Raw genomic sequence first — 21,268 nt, forward strand, 5'->3', positions numbered from 1 at the left:
GTTTGGTGTAAACCACGAGTCGAATTTGTCGAGCTGATTAAGTTAATTTACACTACTATCTAATTGCGAACATTCACTGAGTTTTCTAATGTAAATAACAGGACCAATGAGCTGGCTGTTTACATCACCAATGCCAGAAAAAAGACTAGCCATATTCTTGCATCTATAGATACAAATTATCTGTAGTTAACACCCCATCGATAGGTGTAAACAATGCATAATAAACTTGTACAGCTGTTGAATTTGCTGCTCCTTTTCTCAACACTCTGTAATGCCAATCAGGCAAATTATTTACACAAGCTTCTAAAATCCAGAAGATCAAATAGTCGAATTTCCGATTCAGATACATGGTCACAATTGCATGCAGAAAGAGAATATTCTCCTGTATTCCTTGCACCGCAAGATGGACTAATGCAAGCCGATAGAATCGTAGAGTTGCCAGGTCAGCCCGATGATGTGGACTTTGATCAGTATTCAGGTTACGTCACAGTCGATCCAACTGCCGGAAGAGCACTGTTCTATTATTTTGTCGAGTCTCCAACTAATTCTTCCACTAACCCTCTCGTTTTATGGCTCAATGGAGGTAAAACCTTCGAAATCTTTCCACTTTAATCATTGCATATAATGAAATTTTTCAATCAGTGACGGAGGCAACATAGGGTCATGGGTGCCATTACCCCCCTCCAAAACCTATTATTTATTTTAAAGATTTAATTACTTTTCGAATATTACAATTGATAGGTCCTGGATGTTCGTCTTTCGGGTTCGGAGCAATGGAGGAATTGGGTCCTTTCAGAGTCAACAGTGACGGCAAAACGCTCTTTCGAAATAATTATGCATGGAACAACGGTGAGAATATCGAACTTCAAACTTTAAACAAAAAATAATAAAATAACTGATTTTGTATGATATAGTGGCAAATGTGATATTCTTGGAGTCACCTGCTGGAGTTGGTTTCTCTTACTCGAACACATCTTCCGATTACGGCAGCAATGGTGATTCAAGAACCGCCGTTGATGCGTATAATTTTTTAGTCAACTGGCTCGAAAGATTCCCACAGTACAAAACACAGGATTTCTTTATCACGGGGGAGAGTTACGCCGGCCATTACGCGCCTCAGCTAGCAAACACTATATTACTCAACAACAAGAAAAACAACAGTACTAATCAAACTGTTATTAATCTCAAGGGAGTTGCTGTATGTTATTCAATCTTATTTACGGGTTTTTTTTCTTCTTTCTAATTAACTTTATCGATGATGATTTTTGGTAATGGGATTCTTTCAGATAGGAAATGCATGGATAGACGACACGATAATGTTACCAGGGTACTTCGATCATGTTTGGACACACGCGTTGAACTCGGACGGGACCCACCTAGACATCCTTAAATTTTGCAATTTCGAAAACGACACGGTATCTGATGAATGCCGGGTTTTTGTTGACAAATCTAACGGAGAGATCGGAAATATCGAAATAAACAATATTTATGCACCAATCTGTCTAAACCCTGTGCTTAAAAATAGCTCCACTGGTTCTGTAAGCCCTTTTCCTTTTACCATCATTACAAAATGCACAAACTTTAATTAGTTTCCATTTTTTATATACATTATTCACTGATGTGATCTTAGGTTAACTTCTTCGATCCATGCTCGGATACGTATGTCGAATACTACTTGAATACTGCTCAAGCTCAAAATGCTCTCCATGTAAAGCCCACAACTTGGGTTGGCTGCAAGTAAGTTAACAAATATTTTTTCGAAAGAAAAAATAAAAAAATAGATATATCAATATTGATTTTTTTTTTAAATATCTGCAGATTTTTAAACTGGACAGACGCACAAATCAATGTTTTGCCGACGATCGAGAGTCTCATGGCTAGTGGCATGAGGGTGTGGCTCTACAGGCATGTATTACGATGAAACACTTTATCGTCGTGTAATTACTACATAAACTAGAAGGAAACTGACAACATTGGATCTTCATTACATTCTTGTTTGCTGCAGTGGAGATATAGATATAAATGTTCCGGTAACATCCACAAGATACGCGATTAACAGCCTCAAGCTCCCAGTCGAGACTCCTTGGCGCCCGTGGTACCTTGACAATGAGGTGTAAATGAGCTTTTTATCTTTTATTTTTATTCAATAAAAATAAGAATTTAATGACATGGATGAATTGGAATGACAGGTTGGAGGATATGTAGAAGGATACAAAGGATTGACATTTGTGACAGTGAGAGGAGCTGGGCATCTTGTTCCTAGCTATCAGCCTCAAAGGGCACTCTCCGTAATTTCGTCTTTCCTTCAAGGGATTCTCCCTCCATCTTCCTAATTAGTGATGTCATAAATTGCCAAATAAAGATATAAACCGTTTAAAGAAAACGAGCGATGAAGTTCGATGTAATGAGAGACTATTAGGATGTATGAAGATTTTCTGTAGCCTCTATTACGATCGAGTTCTGATTACAAGTGTAATAGCTAAAACGAAGCTAAAATTCAAGGTCCGGATCCTTACAATTGATTCACACCCGAAAAAAGAGGAAGTGAAACCAGCTAATCAGACAAGGTTTATACATCTAATTCGCTTTCGCCTCATTCTTGATACTCGTACTTATAGTAATTACTACGACTGAAATCCTAACCATCCCTAGTCAACAACCAATCGGTATCGTTCCCCGGGTTTTCCTTGCATCAACACTTTTCTTCCTTCATGTATAATAGTAATACTTGGCCGATCAAAGTCAAAATTGACTTTGCCCATTCTTCTCAAGAAGTCGACTCCAAGCACCACATCGCACCCTCCTAGTTTTAGAATGCTCATATCAGCAGTAAATGTGATGCCCCTCATCTTCCATTCGAATCCCGAACATTTAGAATTGCACTCAATTTCATGCCCGTCTACCACTGTGACCAACAAAGGATCAGTGTACTCGATTACATACCCGAATCTTGTCGCAGCCCATGGGTCCAAAAAGCTGTGACTACTCCTTGTGCTCACCATTATCAAAATCGAGTCCTCTTTCACCATGCCTTTCAGTTTAATGGTGTTTGGACTGTTGCGGTTAGCCAATGCATGTAAAAATACTTTGGTATTGGATCTTTCTTGAACTTCCACTTCATCATTTTCCTTAGCCTTAACGACAAACAACTTCTTGCACATATGCCCATTAAAATCAGGTTCGTCACAGTAAAAACACAGCCCTTTTTTCCTCCTCTGGTTCGTTTCTTCCCGAGACAATTTCTTCTTGATAAAAGGCTCCCTGGTTTCAGTTTCACTCCCTTTGACCTGTTGTTGTAATGAGATTTCTTGTAGTCTGGCTAATTGGATAGCCCGAGTCAGTGTAGTGGGATGGAGCATTCGAACTACATCCCTCATCTCTTCCTTCAAACCGCTCAAAAAACTGTCGACAAAGTACTCCTCCGTGAGAGAAGTATTCATCCGCACCATAAAAGCTTTCAACTCTTCGAACTTGTCAACATACATCCCCAACGAACCGTCTTGCTGCAGCTTATTAAAGGCTCCAACTATATTTTCACCACACGGATCGCCGAAGCGCTCCAGCACCATCTCCGAAAACCTTTCCCATCCAATATGCTCCTTCCCCTCAACATAGTCCATATGAAAAAATTCAGCCTCGTCTACCATATGCATAGAAGCTAGAAAAACCTTGTCGGATTCAGCCATAGTGTTCAACAGAAAGTATTTACGGCATTTTCTGATCCAGCTCCTCGGATTCTCGCCACTAAACCTAGGGAATTCTTCTAGCACGGATCCTCGATCGTTCCAATTAGGGTTTCGAATTGGAATGGAGTTAGGGTTACCTGCGAATTGCATAATTTCTTCAAAATTTCTGAGAAGTTGGTCGAGTTTTTGGCTAATCTCTGAAATTTCCTTCTTCACGGTGGCTCGAAGCTCCAACTGGTCTGCACGAAGCTCGGATATCAGCTCCCGGTGCCATTGCCAGAGATATGATAACTGCTGTTCAACCGCTTCCAGCCGCGCATTGTCCATAGCCATCGATTGCTCTGATCGAGGCCAATTACCGCGAGATAGCTAAAATCGAAGATTAATTCTAGGTCTGTAACTCTCTCTGCCCTAAATTCGTACTTGAAATTGGGGAAAATGAAGAGAAAGAGAAAAAAAGCTTTATTCATCCAATCTGCTTTTCCATAATCTTAAAAGCCGCTTGTTTATATAGTACACAATACAGCTGAAGCGTTTTTTCGCCGCTTGCTGAGCTGAGCTCACTCTATTTGAAATGAGGGGATTTTTCTTTTTCAATTTACAAAATAACCCCTCTTATTTGGGTAATTACAATCAGCCCCTAAACTATGAATTTTCTTACACGTCGATCTTTTGATAATCTTGTTTCAAAATGTGGAACTCGAATAAGATAAAAGGGTACCAACTTGAGAATATTTCATATTATCTAGAAGATTCCACTAAATTTAACATCACAAGGTTGGATGTGTAAGAAGATTCATAGTTGATCGGGTTGATTGTAAATACACAAACATGAAGAATTTTTTTTCGTAATCTGACCTTACTTAGGGGGTGGTCATAATTTACCCTTTTTATTTTTATTTTTTTTTTTATCTAAAAATTGTTTCACTAAATTTTGAAACGTGAAACAAAATCACAAAAATCGTACATTAGAGCACACGTTTTTTGCAAAAAAATGTTGAAATGCTCAATTATTTTTTTAATATTATTTAACATTTAAATTACAGTATACAAAATCACAAAAATTGTATATTACTTAACATTTAAGTAATTAATAAATTGTTTATCTAAAAATTATTTTCACTAAGTTTTGAATAGTGAAGCAAAATCATAAAATATCGTACACTGTATAATAAATAGTACATGTTTTATTATTTTTTTTATTTTCTAAAAATGGTCGAAAAAGATCAAATCATTTTTTAATAGTTTTTAACACGGAAATATATAGTATCGAAGAATTTTATTCATAAATAGTGAAGCAACAGTTCACCCAGAAATTGTTTCAATATTTTGTAGTCAAACAAAATACCGAAAATCGCATACTATATAACACACAATTTTTACTAAAAGTCACCGAAATTTTTAAGAATTTCTTTTAGTATTTTATAACACTCAAATATATAGTATAGAAGATTATCCATATATAGTAAAGAAAAAAATATTTATTTAAAAATTGTTTCACAAATTTTGAACAGTCGAGCAAAATCACAAAAAATCGTGCACTATAGTACACATTTTTTCCTAAAATTTGTTGAAACCAGATTTTCCATATTCATATATTAAACCATATCAAAGTCGATTTTCCATAATAAATAAATAAATAAACCAATTAATAATCGGTTAATCCTTTTCGAAAAAAATAGAGACCAATGGTTCTGCAAGCCCCCGCAAGTTATACCACCTTCCACATTTCAGGTTTATATTCGATACGATACGATACATGGTCGTCGACTCGACTTTATCAGGTAATATAAAAACAGTTGATTTCAATGCAGATTAATAGATTCATGCTACTTCAAAGATGTAAGTTCCAAGATATCCACTCGTTACAATCGATTTAAGGTCTGAATCATTACAATCGATTTTGCACACGGAAATAAAAAACGGAAGTGAAATTGCAAAAACGAAAACTAACCAGAAAAAAAGCTTATAGACATCAACTCTGTTTTTTCGTCACCGATAATACTCCCCTACTCGTAGTAAGTAAACCGTCCGTAATCAACTACTAACCGGATCCCGTCGGCAGCACAACTTTTTTTCCTTGAGGTGTAATAGTAATACTATCATCCCTAATTTCGATGTCTCCCACTCCATTAAGGAAATCCCTTCCGAGCACCAAGTCGCAACCATACCATCCGAGTTCCATAATTCTCACGTCGGCAGAAAATTCGACGCCTCCCATCTTCCACTTGAATCCAGAACATTTAGAGTTGCACTCCGTCCCACTCCCAAATAAAAACGAGACGGAAAAGGGTTTGGTCTGCTCGAGTTTACACCCTAGTCTTTTTGCAGCCTGTGGGTCCAGAAAACTGTGTGAGCTGCCCGAAACCAATATGAGGGAAATCGAGTCCTTTTTCACCCACCCTTTTATCAAACTGGGGTTTGGAGTGTTGGCAACAGCAACAGAATGGAATGATGCTCTGGAATCTTCTTCCGGCTCACTAGAACTTTCTTCAACTTCCTCTTCCTCGTACGATTTCTTGCACTCGTGCCCGTAACTATCGGGCTCGTCACAGTTGAAACACAGCCCTTCTTTCTTCCTCTGGTTCATTGCTTCCTCAAACAACTTCTTGCCCAAATGTGCAACCCCCATTTCTTGCAGTTTGGCTAATTGGATAGCCCGAGTAAGTGTAGCCGGACGGATATTCTGAACAACATCCCTCACCTCTTCCTTCAAACCGTTCAAGAAACACGCTACGAAATACTCCTCTGCAATTTTCGTATTCTCCTGCAACATAATAAAAGCTTTCAACTTCTCAAATTTCTCGATATACGCTTCAACAGAACCTTCCTGCTGTAGGTTATGAAACGCTACATCGACATTTTCACCACGCGGATCGCCAAAGCGCTCGAACACCATCTCCGAAAACCTCTCCCATCCAATACGCTCCTTCCCCTCAACATAATCCATATAGAAAAACTCGGCCTTACCTTCCATGTACATGGAAGCTAGAAGAACCTTCTCATTTTCAGGAGTAGGGCAAAACAGAAAGTAATTACGGCATTTTCTGAACCAACCCCTAGGGTTCTCACCATTAAACCTAGGGAATTCCATCATACGTCGCCGTTCGCTCAAATTGGGGGAAATTTCAGTAGGTTTTTGAATCGGAATTGAATTCGAATTACCTGGTTCGTTCTTTACAGATATAGTGCCCACGCGCGCTGAACCCTCGCGGCCATGGCTGCTGCTAGGGTTACTCCTTTCAATAACTTCCGATTTTCGGAGAATTTGCTCCTGTTTCTGGCTAATCTCTAACGCCCGTAGTTCCATGCAATCTGCATTAAGCTCCTGTAACCATTGATGGAGCTTTTCCACCTCTTCCACTCGCGCATTGATTTTTGACATCGATTAAATCTGAACTAACTTCTCTCTGAGGCCAAAAATCGAAGCTGAGAAATTGCTCTGATCAAACAAAAAATGATGATGATTTAACAATATCAAACCCTAAGAATGAAAACTACTCGCGCTATTTATTAGGGTTTGGAGCTAAGTGGTGGGGCCTTAACAAAATTGTTGGATTATGCTTTGGGCCCATCAATAATTAAATATATGAAATTATTATTTTAAAAGCCTTGTTGGAACATTTTTTTTTTTATTAAACCATTCGGAAAATATATAATATCATGGCGTATGTTTGGGTACGAGTTCTAGACCTGCGTTTATCGACAAAAGTTTTAGCTCATTATTAATTGGTTATAATATCACGAGCTCGAGCTCAAAAATAAAATTTTAATGAACTCGAAAATCACCAAAATTGTCCGAGTAGGCTCGAGCTCGTAACAACCTTAAACATAAATTTGATTATTTTTATCGATAGCGTAGATGCATATGTCGAATACGATCTCCATGTAAAGCCGACGACTTAGGTTGTCTATAGGCAAATTAATATCGATATCGATCGATCCGATCTCACTATATGGACCTTTCTTGATAATTTCTGCAGATTGATTTAATGGCCTGAGCATGGTGGCTCTACAGGCAAGTAACATCAACACTAATAACTATAAGCAAATAAATATAAACCGAGGGCTTCAATATGCGCCTCTCCTCTATCAGAAAGTATGATAATCGGGTTGAAAGGCAATGCAAATATACCGAATCAGTTCATTACAATGCAGATAACACATTCATACTACTGCAAAGTTCTCAGTTCGTAGACGCTCCTTACAACTGATTTACGCCCGAAAAAGGAGAACGAAATTTTGAGGAAACGAAACAAACTAACCAAACAGTTACCCTAGTCAACTACTGATCGATAATACTCCTACTTATAACATAACCGAAATCCTAATAGTTACCGGGTCAACTACTAAGCAACAATCCTGCTTACCTTGATCCTCTTGTTTTCAGCACAACTTCTTTTCCTTCATGTGTAATAGTAATAGTTCGCTTCCAGAATACGATCGATGCCATTCTCTTAAAGAAATCCACTCCAAGCACCAAGTCACACCCGTACCAGTCGAGTTTCATAATTCTCACGTCAGCACTAAATTTGGCGAACCCCATCTCCCACTCGAACCCCGAACATTTAGAGTTGCACTCGATCTCACTCCCACCTGCAAATGTGACCGGAAAGCGTTTCGTCTGCTCGATTTTACACCCGAGTCTTTTTGCAGCCTGTGGGTCCAGAAAACTGTGAGTGCTAGCCGAGACCAATATGATGGAAATCGAGTCCTTTTTCACCCACCCCTTCACTACATTGGGGTTTGGCTCGTTGGCTACAGCCACGGACAAGAACAATGCCTTGGAATCCTCTGCCAGCTCATCAGATCTTTCTTGAACTTCCACTTCCTCTTCCTCATCCGATTCATCGACCATCTGTTCTAAATCATTTTCTCGATATTTGGCGAGATTGATAGCCCAAGTGAGTGTAGTGGGATGGAAACTTTGAAGTACATCCCTGATCTCTTCCTTCAAACCGTTCAAGAAACACTCGACGAAATAGTACTCGTCCATGGGCGTTGTACTCTCCCGCAGCGGCAAACAAGCTTTCAACTCTTCGAACTGCTCGACATACATCTCCACGGAACCTTCCTGCCGCAGCTTATGCAAAGCGGTATATACGTTATCGCCACGCCGATCGCCAAAGCGCTCCGGCACCATCTCCGAAAACCTCTTCCATCCAATATCACCCCTTCCCTCAACATAGTTCAGGTAAAAAAACTCAGCTTTACCTTCCATGTGCATGGAAGCCAGAAGAACCTTCTCATTTTCAGGCGTACGGCACAACGAAAAGTACCGACGGCATTTTCCGATCCAATTCACCGGATTCTGACCATTAAACCTAGGGAATTCTAGCACAATTCCACGATCGTTCGAATTAGGGGAAATTTCATTAGGTTTTTTAATCGGAATTGAATTCGAATTACCTATGTGCGATGAACCCTCACCGCCATGGCTGCTGCTAGGGTTACTCCTCCGTCCGTTAACTTCCAATTTTCGGAAAAGTTGCTCCAGTTTCTGGCCAATCTCTGACGTTTCCTTCTTCACAGTCTCCCGCAGTTCCATTTGATCTGCCTTGAGCTCCTGGTGCAATTGATGGAGTTGCGTCACGCGCCTTTCACCCGCTTCCACCCGCGCAGTGATTTTAGCCATCGATTGAATCTGAACTGCACGAAGAAACACTGCAATCGAAGCTAAAAAATTGTTGATGGTGATTTAACAATGGTAAACCCTAAGAACGGAAGCAGAAAACTGAAATGAAGAAGTTGTGTAATTGCTTTCTCGGCAAGAAAAAGCCCCACTCGCCCACTCGCGCGGGGCGGTGGGAGTGAAGTGGTGGAGCCTTAATGGAGCTATTGGGCCACTTGCCCTAGTTCATTTGGGTTTGGACCAATCAATACCGAATATATGGAATTATTTAATTAAGAATCCCTTGATTGGAATATTCTTTTAAATTAAATTATTCACAAAAATATATAAACATTTCATTATTATTATATAGTATCTACTGGCAAGTTGAATTACGTGAAACCAGATTTCCCATAATCAAATATATTAATAATATGTTATGATGTCATATTATTTTAGTCAAGATAAAATTAAATAATTTAATGGAACTAATTATATTATTGGATTTTGATTAATTATTCAATACAAAAATATGTTTATAAGGCATGATGTCATAATATTTGCGACTCGACCTGCCAAGTTATTGAAAATACCAAATATCTAATAAAGAACTATTATTTAGTTAATAATAATAAATAAAACCATTTAATAATTGGTTAATCTCCTTTTTGAAACTAAACTAATCAGATCGCCCAACTGCTTTTTCTCACTCTTAGGTGGTCTTTACAAAAGTTTATTCTAGCAGAAGTTCGTGTTTGTGAGCTAAGTAGGTATTAAGTGAATGAAAATATTTTAAAAAATGAACTTTAATAGAAAAGGTAGATCTAAGGGTGCTTTTAAAAAATAGTTTAAAACAACTTATTTTAAGAGAAGTTAAAACCACGTAAAAACAAATTATGAGCAAAGAAAAACTCATGAGTTATTTCCAAAAGCTTTTGTAAAAACCATGCACCTTAATACTCGTCGACCTAATTTGGTTGGGACATTAGTCGTCATTATAAAATTAAATAATTGGATTTTGTTTCATGTTTTGTAAACTTAATAATTTTTCGAATCAACTCCGAAATATTATATATCATGGTCTATCTTGTATTTTTCATAAGATTACTCATTGATTGGTTTGATTGTTTAATTTTAGCTTGGCTAATCTTATTTTAGTAAACAAACAAGGTTGTATTTATATAGTAGTAACTAGTAACTAGTAACCAACCCTCATTAGGAGAGTTGGTACCTAGCCTTTACCAATAGGGTACCGGTCTAGGGTTCGAGTCCCCCCCCCCTCCCCTACTTCCCCTTGTAATGGACTTGAATTTACTCAAAAAAAAAACTAGTAACTAGTACGCAATACAACTTAAGTCTTAACCGTTTCTAGTAACTGTCGAGCGACGCATTCCCTTCTCGAGCCTTTCTTAGTCGTGACTTCTTTTTTTAAACGGTACCCTTATAATCACGGTGTTTTTCCTACTTCTAGGCGCACTTTTTCGGCCCGTTATCGATAACCAACTCAGACAAGCTTATACATCTAATAATCTGGAACCGAAATCGTAACCCTTCCTAATCGATCAACTACTAATTAATCGATCAAACCGTTCAATGAAACTCTCGCGACAAAATACTTCTCCGTGATCAGTCTCTCATATTTCATTTGAGCCATAAAAGCTTTCAACTCGACAAACTTCTCGACGTACATCCAGTGGCGGAGCCAGGAATTCGAGATAGGGTGGGCTTAATATTAACGGGGGTTCGGGGGCAGCGCCCCCGATTTTTTTTTTTTGATTCATTCACATAAAAATATAGCACAAAATAACTACAAATTTATAAACTTAAACTAATATAAGCTATATTAAATTACTTGAGTGGGTGGACTTAACACTGACGGGGGTTCGGGGGCAGCGCCCCCGATTTTTTTTTTATTCATTAACATAAAATAGCATAAAATAACAACAAATTATAAACTTCAACTAATATAACATAAAGTTTTTAATAGATAAGCTAAACTAAATTACTTGGGTGGGCTAAATTAAACTATTTGGGGGGCTAATTATATATAGATATAATATATGGTATAAATTTTTAAATAATGAGAGTGGGCTGGAGCCCACCCTTGCCAAAGGGTGACTCCGCCACTGCGTACATCTCGCGCATTGTTTAGCCATCGATTAAATCACAAGGCAGAAAAATAGCTGAAATCGAAGTGAAAATATTATTGTGATCAAGATAAGAAGGTGGTGATGATTTAAAAATAATGCTGCTCCAAAATGTTGGATCAGTCCAATGGTCTTGAAGCCCACAGGTCTCCCAAGTCCGCGAATCTTCAAGCCCATAGTTTCTTATGAAGTTCTTAATTAAGAGTCTTTGTGTCGGGTTTTTCCTTTGAATTAGCCTCATAGGCTTTTTGGGTTAAAGCCCAATTAGGCACATCAAAAATTATTAAACTAAGAACAGAAGCACAGAAAATTTTGGAAGAAAAAGTAATTGCTTTCTCGACAAGAAAAAACCCTACTCGCGCACTCACTATCTTGAGCATATCTTTTGGCCCTTAGAATTTTGCTTTACAGGTGGCAGCTATTGATTGGCCTTTCTGAGTATCTGTATTATAACAACTGATAAATATTAAACTAAACAGAAATTGTTTAAAAAATCAGAGTGGCGCAGCGGAAGCGTGGTGGGCCCATAACCCACAGGTCCCAGGATCGAAACCTGGCTCTGATATAATTGTTATTTTTTATTTTGCACTTTACCCGACCCAGCTAATCTTATTGGGCTTGGATTGCACTTTTGCCTTTCACGGCCCGACTATAACCACAATTACGATTTGAACCAAACCCGACCCAGCTAATCTTATTGGGCTTGGATTGGATTGTTAAGCTTATAACAAATTTATATGGATAAAAAAAAAACCTTCTTGTTTTGATAATCACAACCACCGATCAACTATGAGAATCTTTTTACACGTCCAGACTTACGGTGTTAGATTATGTGGAATATTCTCCAGTTTGTAACCATTTTACCCCTTTCGAGCTCCACATTTTGAAACAATATGATCATACAGTGTGTCTCTTGACTTGTAAATAATCATATTTGGTTCATCATAAACTGCATTGATTACAAACTATAGAACATTCCATGGAATCGAAAAGATTATGTTGAATTTGAGGTTATTATAATAATTACCCAAAGACAAGGTTTTTTTTTTTTAAATAATTTGATTATACCTCAATGGTACCGATTTATATTCCAAAGAGCTTTATGGTAATTTTCTTTTATTTTTTTGACCCAATAAATCATCTAGAGTTTGAATCATACCGCCATAACCAATACCTCAGATTAGCTTTAATTTCACATTCACTAGTAAATTCCATCTACTGGCAAAATGAATAATGTGAAACCAGATATCCCATGTTAAAACTCATTCTTCGTACTAACTCTTTTCACTTTAATGCTGACACGTGCGTCTTTTCCACGTTTTATTCTTTGTTACCATAAATATTCGTTAACGAAAAAGAAAAAAAAAAAAGGAAAAAAAAAATGCTTACAAGAGCTTTTTCTCAAAACAAGTCTGTCAAATTTGTTTCGTATCGCAGATTAACTAATGCGAACAAGAACAGCCAGTTTCTTGAGCAACATCCGCAGCCAACTTATAACTACGTTCCCACGTATCAGTACCGGTAGGGCCCACAGCTTGTGCATGAGGTACGTGGTTAGGATGTTTCTCTCTCTTGTCGCCTTTTACTTGCTTCAACGCGTGTTTAAGAGCCGGTAACAAAGCCTCCATACATTCCGCTACAGCATTGGGATTTCCGGGCATGTTTATTATCTGATTTATTATTTCATATTAAAAGTTAGATAACTTGTACATAAGATTAACTCCAGCAAATTTAGATTTAACCGAATTGGATGTGGGCTTACCAATGTTGACCCTCTTATTCCGGCAGCAGAGCGCGATAGCATCGCAAATGGTGTCACCTGATCATGATGATCGGACAATAATTAATAACAAACGGTACACGCGATTAAGAGGAAATTTCAATCTCAATATCAAAACAATTTTTTTTCTTTTTCTTGGCCTCTCGTCATTTAAGAATTACATACAATTAGATATAGCCCCGTACGTAGGCTCAAATCCGCAATATATATATATATATATATATATATATATATATATATATATATATATATATATATACCATAACGAGAAAATAGTTACCTTTAAACTCTCTCGCATCATAACATAAAGAAGACCGGGCGTCTCTTTGTGTATCACTTGTTTCGTAGCTTCGGGGGTAACATCTCTTGGGGTGAATCCAGTACCACCTATTTCATTTCACATTACTTAGAAAATTAAAAGTAAAACCCAAATAATTGTCACGTAATTAAGAAAATAAAAATTGGCAGAAGGCAGATAATCAAATATCGACTACACCGTGTAACCAAAACCTGTTTGAGGAAATTGACACACTCACCGAGAGTAATAATGAGATCCATTTTATCGACATCACTCCATTTCTCAAGCAATTCCTTGATCTTTGGAATCTCGTCTGGAACAACTGCTGTAGCAATCACAGTGGCCCCACCTAATTTTTCCGATGATGAATTAACAACAGATACTGCCCGTGGGCCACTACAAAATCAAATATATCGAGCCAAAAAAAAAAATCAATGATTTAGGAAGTATAATGCAAAATAGGAAGTAAAACGAAAGCACAACAGTAACTGCCTTTTACGATGACAGTTTTCAAATTACATAATTTGGTATGAGACTGAATATTGTCAATGGCTATTTTCGATATCATCAGTTTAAACGAATGATTAAGATCAAGTGAACAGAAAGCTCGAGTTTCCGAAGCTAAAACATTACGACTAACGACAACCACGTAAATGTAAATGTCATTCAATCAGCTGAATTTTGTCGCAAAGTTTGAAGTGTGTCCGTGTTATTCTTTCACATGGACGCAGATCAATTCTTTTTTGCTTTTGTTATAGCATCAGTAAAGTGACCTCTCTGGAATGATGATTCAGAAAGATGTATCATGATGCAACTTATTCCAGTTAATTTGTTACCAATCAATTCAGCCTTTGGTCAATGCAAGGATTGGAAGTACAATATCGGTGAAAAGATAATAAAGATGAGAAGTACCTTCGATCGGGCCCTGCCCCTGATGCAACAGTGTCACTCACAGTGAGAATGGCCACTCTAGACTCGGAACCGTTAGACTTGCCTGTAATAACATCCCTAACATTGCTTTGTTGTGTTAATGGTACTGTGACTGATGATGGCAAATTGTGGGTCCCACTAAAACCGATTATATCGGAAATGATGATTGCAACCACAGAAGTTCCAGCAGGAATCGAGTTGCCTGTAGGCGGCAGTTCCAATAAAGCATTTGCTGACTTCATACTCAAAAGTCGGCTGCTAATTTGGTGACCAGTACTCTCAGCAACAAATCTGGCGGTCATTATTAAGATGGGAAAATAACACTGGTGAAGCTTATACATGCAATGGCACACCCCATACACTGATAATATATATATATATATATATATATATATATATATAGAGAGAGAGAGAGAGAGAGAGATCTTACCCTGAAATTTCTGCATCTTTAGTAAATTCCCACCTGACAGTGGCGCGATGGAATTCCGGACGAACTCGATCTGCCTTTACGGAATGCTTAAGACGAGCATGTACTCTGCCCCATGATATAAACACATAAAAATACTATTACTAAATGGACTGATTTTAGGAGGTAAGCGAAGAATGAGTATTCAAGATGAAAGATGGAGAGATTATACAGAAAGACGGAAATTTACGACTCTGGATTCTGAAAAACCTTGGAAGGTGAGGGTGTATCCATCCGGAAAGGCGACGTATTGTAGGGACGACAAATAGATGGAAACAGACTAAGCAGCTAACTGGATTTCCAGGTAAACCAAAAGCAAGAATCTTTTTTCCAGCCTTACTCTCGGTTGATCCACAAGGGATCTCGGCAAATGTAATAGGCTTTCCTGGTTTCATGCAAACCTGAAATGATGATCATGACAAAAAATTATTATTTAATATATACATATATATTCCTAAAATGTAATTTGTTCAAAGTGGAGTCAAATAAGGATGCAGAAATTGCGAGCACTACCTTGTGAAAATGTAATTTTCCTCTCTTTTCAAGTAAAGGCTTAACGAAATCCCGATCCCCCATTGAAACTCCTCCAGAAGTTATTAGGATATCGATTCCACTAGAAAAGGCTCTATCGAATATGGTCTCGATTTCCTCTTCATTGTCATGAGCTATGCCAAGATCAACAACTTCACAGTTCTGCTGCACAGCAGCAGCAAGGATCATGGCACGATTGGAGTCCCTAATCTGCAAAAGGATAGAGCATTTTTATAAGAAACCTACAGTTTAAAATACATCAGATTTTCTTTTAACAAGTCCGCTCTTTGAAGCTACCATTTAGACGGGATAAAAAAGAGAGAAAGAGAAACAAATTATCATCTTGAACCATCATATTTTGGTTCCAAATTATAAGTTCGTTGACGTTTAAGGACATACTAATATAAATACCATTTCACTGGAAAAAAGACAAATATAAATTGCCATAAATAAAATTAAAACATCCGAAAGAAAACTCCAGAGAAACATGTGACAGAAAATCTCTCCAAAATACACAGCCTTGGTGAAATGCTCCACAAATCACACATTCCAAGTTTTAATATGACGATATTAAAATCAGCAAAATCAATCCCAGCTTCCACAAGAAGTGAGGGAGACAAGCACTGTCCAAACAGATGGAAACTCAAATAACAAAATACAAATAGAAAAACTCCACTACCTGGCCACGATTTAAAGACTCGTTTGTAGGCTCGACAAGTTCATCGCCTGTGGATAGCACCGCAATTTTTGGGGTTGGATACACCTGTACATAGCCTTGTCAGTAAGTTTCTAAGAAGTTCCTTCTGCGCATAAGCACAAAGTTCTGAGGACCGAAAACGAGTGATAAATGGAGAAGGACGAGAGACGAACGGAATAGGAAAAATGAGTACCTTTACGGCTGTAATGCCTACTGTAGCAAGTAAGCCAATTTCTGCAGCGCCTAGATGGTCTCCGGATTTCAATACTACATCACCTTTAGCAATATCACTACCCTAGGAACACAATTACATGGAGGTTAAAACGAAATAAAAAGGGCAACCACGTCAATATTCACTATCATTAACAGCCAGGAACTACGACTAAGCTCTATAGCTATTTAATTTATTTATTTAAGAGAAAGTATGAAGTTGATTCAACACATAATGTAACAAAATGGAAAAGCTTCATACCACTGGCCTAATATCGAGTCCCTTTGCGACCTGTTTCAATACACGTACTCGTTTTGGACCACCAACTGCACTCTCTACCAGTAAAGTGTCCTCCACTTGCACAACAGCATCAGCACCATTAGGTATAGGTCCTGAACAAAAAGTGTCTCGAGAAATGACTTTAACGTGTAAAATGGTGCATTGTTCAATGATATGGGTCGAGAAAAACTCACCAAAAATAAATAGATCTTGTATACCAGAAACTTACCTCCAGTTGTCACATATGCAATTGTGCCAGGTGTCACTGTGACGTCAATAGCATCATCTCCCGCTCTTGACTCGGTAATCACAGGATACTCTCCGGGACCATCTGAAGCAACTACCGCATACCCATCCTACCAAGAACAGAATAATGATTTTCAGCAAAACCATCAAATAGAAACTCATGAATAAATTTAATATCCATTAAACTCAACGATCGAAGAATTAGTGCTGGAAGAATATGTTCTATGAACTAAGATAACTAAGAATTTTCTTTGTACTAGGAAAAAAAGCGGGATCAGTAAAAGGAAGACGAAGACTGACAATGGATATACAGTTAACCTCGAACCGATGCCATACGTTTTAAACGAGTTTTAGGGTATGATAGGTGTTACCATTAGCAGCAGTAGACTGAATCGTAAATTAGGAGCTTAAAATATTCAAAAAAACTTGTGCTATCAATAAAAATTGAAACAGTATGACAAAACATTCGTCGAATACTAGTCGAGGTAGCTTTAGCTCAAAGAAGGAAACTGAAAAACCTAGGAAGTTAGGCTAAGCTTAAGAAATGCTACTCAAAGCTTCAATTTTACTAGTTGTTCAGTACTTATTTGGTGCAATTTATTCCCCCCACCCCCAAAAAAAACCCTAAAAAAACACTAACAGAACAATTATATAATAATTCATTCCAGAAAATTCAATCTGAAGAAAATATTCCAACCAACATAAACCAATAACTTAAAACACCTACACCCAACAAATTAACGTCTTCCACATAGAAAGTAATATAAACAAACACATGGCGGGCACATTATTAAGGTGTGGGAGAGAGGAAGAAACCTTGATGGAAGCTGGGTACGGCGGAAGTGGGTCGGGAGCAGCGACGTCTTGGGCCAAGATTTTGCCCAGCGCCACGTGGAGCGGCACCGTCACCGGCGGCAGCCTCTGCGCGGCCTTGAGCAGTATCTCGAGCGCCTCTTCCACAGAAACCATCTTACTTGCTTCGCCCATTTTTTTTTCCATTCAGTTGTATCTCAAATTACTTCTCTGCCACTCGTGCTTCTTCTATCGACGGGGGCGGCGCGGGGTGGGGGGTTTACCAGAGAGGGGGTGAATCTTTCTTCTCTTTCTTTCTGTCATTTTCTTGGATTCTACCTCCCATGTAATTAATCAGACATGTTTTAAGATTAAAAAAAATTATAATATTAAATTATTTGGATTTATTGGAATATCCTCATGATATAATATATTTTTAAAAACTATTTGCTTCAATTTTTTGTTTATTTTTTTAGTAAAATAAAATTAATTTATTAAAAATGTATTCAATAAGTGCATTTAAAATCCAATTGTATTAGAGATACGAAAAGTCAACTTTCAAATTTTCTTTTTACAAAAGTCCATATTTTTTTATGGGCATATTACAAATAAGCCCATCAGTGGGAACTTATTCATAAAGAGATCCAGACAATATTCTCCTTTACCAATAAGTCCACACATGGTCCAGATTTATGTAAAGGACTAAAATAACCCCTCTTACTTTAATATGCTCCAATTTCATCCTTAACTTACTTTAACTTCAATTTGACCCCAACTTTCACAAATTATTCAATTTTGACCCAAAACTTTTTTTTTTTCACAAATTTTTTTTTTTCAAAAACTTTTTTTTCCCGCCGGATTCCGGCGTTGACCGGCGGTCAACGCCGGTCTCCGGCGTTGACTTTTTACTTTTTTTTTTTTTTTTTTTTCCGGATTCCGGCGTTGACCGGCGGTCAACGCCGGTCTCCGGCGTTGACTTTTTATTTTTTTATTTTTTTTTTTTTTCTTCCGGATTTTTTTTCCGGATTCCGGCGGTCAACGCCGGTCTCCGGCGTTGACTTTTTAATTTTTTTTTTTTTTTTTTTTTTTTTCTGTAACTTTTTTTTCCGTTTAAACAGCAATATTGCTGTGAATGACAGTAATATTAACTATATTACTGTTAAACACAGTAAAATTAACTAAACTATAGTTTAACACATTGATATTGCTATATTAATCTCTAGCACATTAATATTAACACAACAAAATTCATTATTATTGTATAATAAAGTAATATTACTATGTTGTCCGTTCAACAAATGTAAACAAAATAAAAAAAACCAAAAGAATTAATATTACTGTGAGTGACAGTAATATTACTATAGCAACAGTAATATTACAATAGTAGACAGTAATATTATTACGTTACTTCGTGAATAACTCGAACAAAACAAACACCCCAAAAAAATAATAATATTGATGTTGTTGACAGTAATATTATTGTGTTTACAGTTATTTTACTGTCAACGACAGTAATATAATTACGTTGACTTGTCAACAAATCAAAAAAAATAAAAAAAAATAATAATAAATAAAAAAATATAATATTGCATTAATTTACTGTCAACGGCAGCACAATTACATAAATGTAATGTCAACGGCAGTACAATTACGTTAATTAACTATCATTGACAGTATAATTACGCTAAATTACTGTCAGTGACAGCACAATTACGGTCAACGTGTAGCGGCGGGCGTGGAAAAACAAAACAAACCAAACAAAAAAAAAAAAACTTAAAAAAACACTAAAGAAAGAGACCGCCGGAAACCGGCGAAAAAATCCGGAAGAAAAGAAAAGAAAAAAAAAAAGAAAAAAGAAAAAAAAAAAAAAAAAAGTCAACGCCGGAATCCGGAAAAAAAATCCGGAAGAAAAAAAAAAAAAGTTTAAAAAGTCAACGCCGGAATCCGGCGGCAAAAAAAAGTTTTTGAAAAAAAAAATTTTTTTGAAAAAAAAAAAAATTTTGGGTCAAAATTTAATAATTTGTGAAATTTGGGGTCAAATTGAGATTAAATTAAGTTAAGGATGAAATTGGAGCATATTAAATTATACTCCAAAAAAAAGTCAAAATTGAATTTTTGTGGTCAAAATTGAACTTTTATGGACAAAATTGATCAATTTGGATTACAATTAAGAATTGGGTATAAATGATTGAGGGTAATATTGGGATATACATGAATGTTTCCTTTAGTTATAATAAATATTAAAGGGATGGGCTTATTGGTGAAAGAGATATGTCCCCTATACCTAGAATAATAAACATGCTTGGTTGGGGACTTTTGCATAAAAATCCCTTTTTTTATTGTTGAGCAACTCCTAACCTATTGTTATCAAATGGGGTTCATTTGATAACCAGAATTATATTTTGATATATCTATACAACTAGTGAACTCCAACCACAAGTATCAAAAAATAATTATCAAACAAATTTATGATTATTTATATATTATTTATTTTTCAATCTATTTTAAATAATTATACAAACCGATTTTTCTGGTAAACTATCTTCAAAATCAATATTAATCAAGTTTTTACCTTTTCAATAGAAAAAAAAAATTATATATAAATAGAGATTATTTTTTTCCGTGGAACTTTGTTGAAGCTCTAGAGAAAGAAAAAAAAATATGTTGAAAACGTAGAAAATTTAATTTTATTCTGTTGAGATTTTTTTTCCGGTGGAAATTTGTTGAAGATGTAGAAAATTTAATTTTATTCTATTGAGATTGTTACGTAAATAAAGAAAACTCAATTATGTTGAGGTTTTTCTTTTTTCACGTGCTCCTATCTTTTAGGAAAATATTTGATAACCATTTATTTGGGATGTATTTTTTACTCCCCGAAAGATGAGTATCAAAATAGAACCCTATTTTAATAACCCTATTGGAGGGGGGAGTTTAAAATTGAGGAGTCAAATGAAAGTTAAAGAATTTTGATAACCTATTTAATAACCCGGCTGAAGTTGCTCTAACAAATACACAAAATAAGTATGTTGTTTGTCATAAGTCTATGATAAAATATGTTCATAATTTTATTTTAGAAACTGTCAAGAGTAATATTCAAATAATGTTTTATTGAGGTTATATGCATATCTTTATCATTTTCCATTTACATAATCATTTACATATCAAATATTTTTTCATATTGACGAAGTTTGCATCAGTATTTGATGTATTTTAAAATGTGGTTATTTAATAGATAAAAAGTTTATAAAAATAATATATTATGTTAATGAATAACTATAACTAACATGAAATGAGGCTCGGGTCATCTTCAACAGTTTGTCTAAAAACAGTTGTTTGTATCTATATACTATAATATAACAAATGAACAGTGTTTTAGCACTCCACTTTTAACATTGCACTCCAACAACATTGTTTATATTTTATACAATTATAATATTTAATTATTTCACATGATATTCAATTATTATTAAATATTAATAAAAATGTGTATTATTCCAAACAATATATTTATACGTTGAATATTTAATTTTTTTTTTTGTTTTTCAAAATTATTTGACTTTTATTTTAGTTAATATAATAATAACTAATAATACT

General features: G+C 36.3%; 4 protein-coding genes and 1 non-coding gene across 5 annotated transcripts; 2 read left to right on the forward strand and 3 right to left on the reverse strand.

Moving 5' to 3' along the window:
* The first annotated feature begins 67 nt into the window (after positions 1-67).
* LOC105958678 (serine carboxypeptidase 1) lies at positions 68-2,527 on the forward strand. Its single transcript, XM_088813063.1, has 8 exons — positions 68-583; positions 742-849; positions 915-1,198; positions 1,287-1,538; positions 1,631-1,737; positions 1,819-1,905; positions 2,006-2,111; positions 2,190-2,527. The coding sequence occupies exons 1-8, from the start codon at positions 214-216 to the stop codon at positions 2,331-2,333; spliced, it is 1,458 nt and encodes a 485-aa protein (XP_088669189.1). The 5' UTR covers positions 68-213; the 3' UTR covers positions 2,334-2,527.
* LOC148765436 (uncharacterized) lies at positions 1,739-4,156 on the reverse strand. Its single transcript, XM_088813062.1, has 2 exons — positions 2,517-4,156; positions 1,739-2,329 (listed from the first exon to the last, which is right to left on the reverse strand). Exon 1 carries the CDS (start codon positions 4,017-4,019, stop codon positions 2,649-2,651), a length of 1,371 nt encoding a protein of 456 aa, XP_088669188.1. The 5' UTR covers positions 4,020-4,156; the 3' UTR covers positions 1,739-2,329; positions 2,517-2,648.
* Positions 4,157-5,489: 1,333 nt separating this feature from the next.
* LOC105958843 (uncharacterized) lies at positions 5,490-9,482 on the reverse strand. Its single transcript, XM_012982846.2, has 2 exons — positions 9,096-9,482; positions 5,490-9,020 (listed from the first exon to the last, which is right to left on the reverse strand). The coding sequence occupies exons 1-2, from the start codon at positions 9,319-9,321 to the stop codon at positions 8,053-8,055; spliced, it is 1,194 nt and encodes a 397-aa protein (XP_012838300.2). The 5' UTR covers positions 9,322-9,482; the 3' UTR covers positions 5,490-8,052.
* A 2,455-nt stretch (positions 9,483-11,937) lies between these two features.
* On the forward strand, positions 11,938-12,009 carry TRNAM-CAU (transfer RNA methionine (anticodon CAU)). Its single transcript has one exon. It is a non-coding gene; the product is annotated as a tRNA-Met (tRNA).
* A 683-nt stretch (positions 12,010-12,692) lies between these two features.
* On the reverse strand, positions 12,693-18,162 carry B73 (molybdopterin biosynthesis CNX1 protein / molybdenum cofactor biosynthesis enzyme CNX1 (CNX1)). Its single transcript, XM_012983014.2, has 13 exons — positions 17,699-18,162; positions 16,866-16,992; positions 16,619-16,749; positions 16,340-16,441; positions 16,129-16,212; positions 15,432-15,659; positions 15,129-15,319; positions 14,883-14,987; positions 14,435-14,743; positions 13,761-13,918; positions 13,505-13,611; positions 13,207-13,263; positions 12,693-13,114 (listed from the first exon to the last, which is right to left on the reverse strand). Exons 1-13 carry the CDS (start codon positions 17,879-17,881, stop codon positions 12,887-12,889), a joined length of 2,010 nt encoding a protein of 669 aa, XP_012838468.2. The 5' UTR covers positions 17,882-18,162; the 3' UTR covers positions 12,693-12,886.
* Positions 18,163-21,268: the final 3,106 nt, after the last annotated feature.

The sequence above is a fragment of the Erythranthe guttata genome, chromosome 14, assembly GCF_056151865.1.
Source record: "Erythranthe guttata isolate IM_541 chromosome 14, IM_541, whole genome shotgun sequence".
NCBI lineage: Eukaryota > Viridiplantae > Streptophyta > Magnoliopsida > Lamiales > Phrymaceae > Erythranthe > Erythranthe guttata.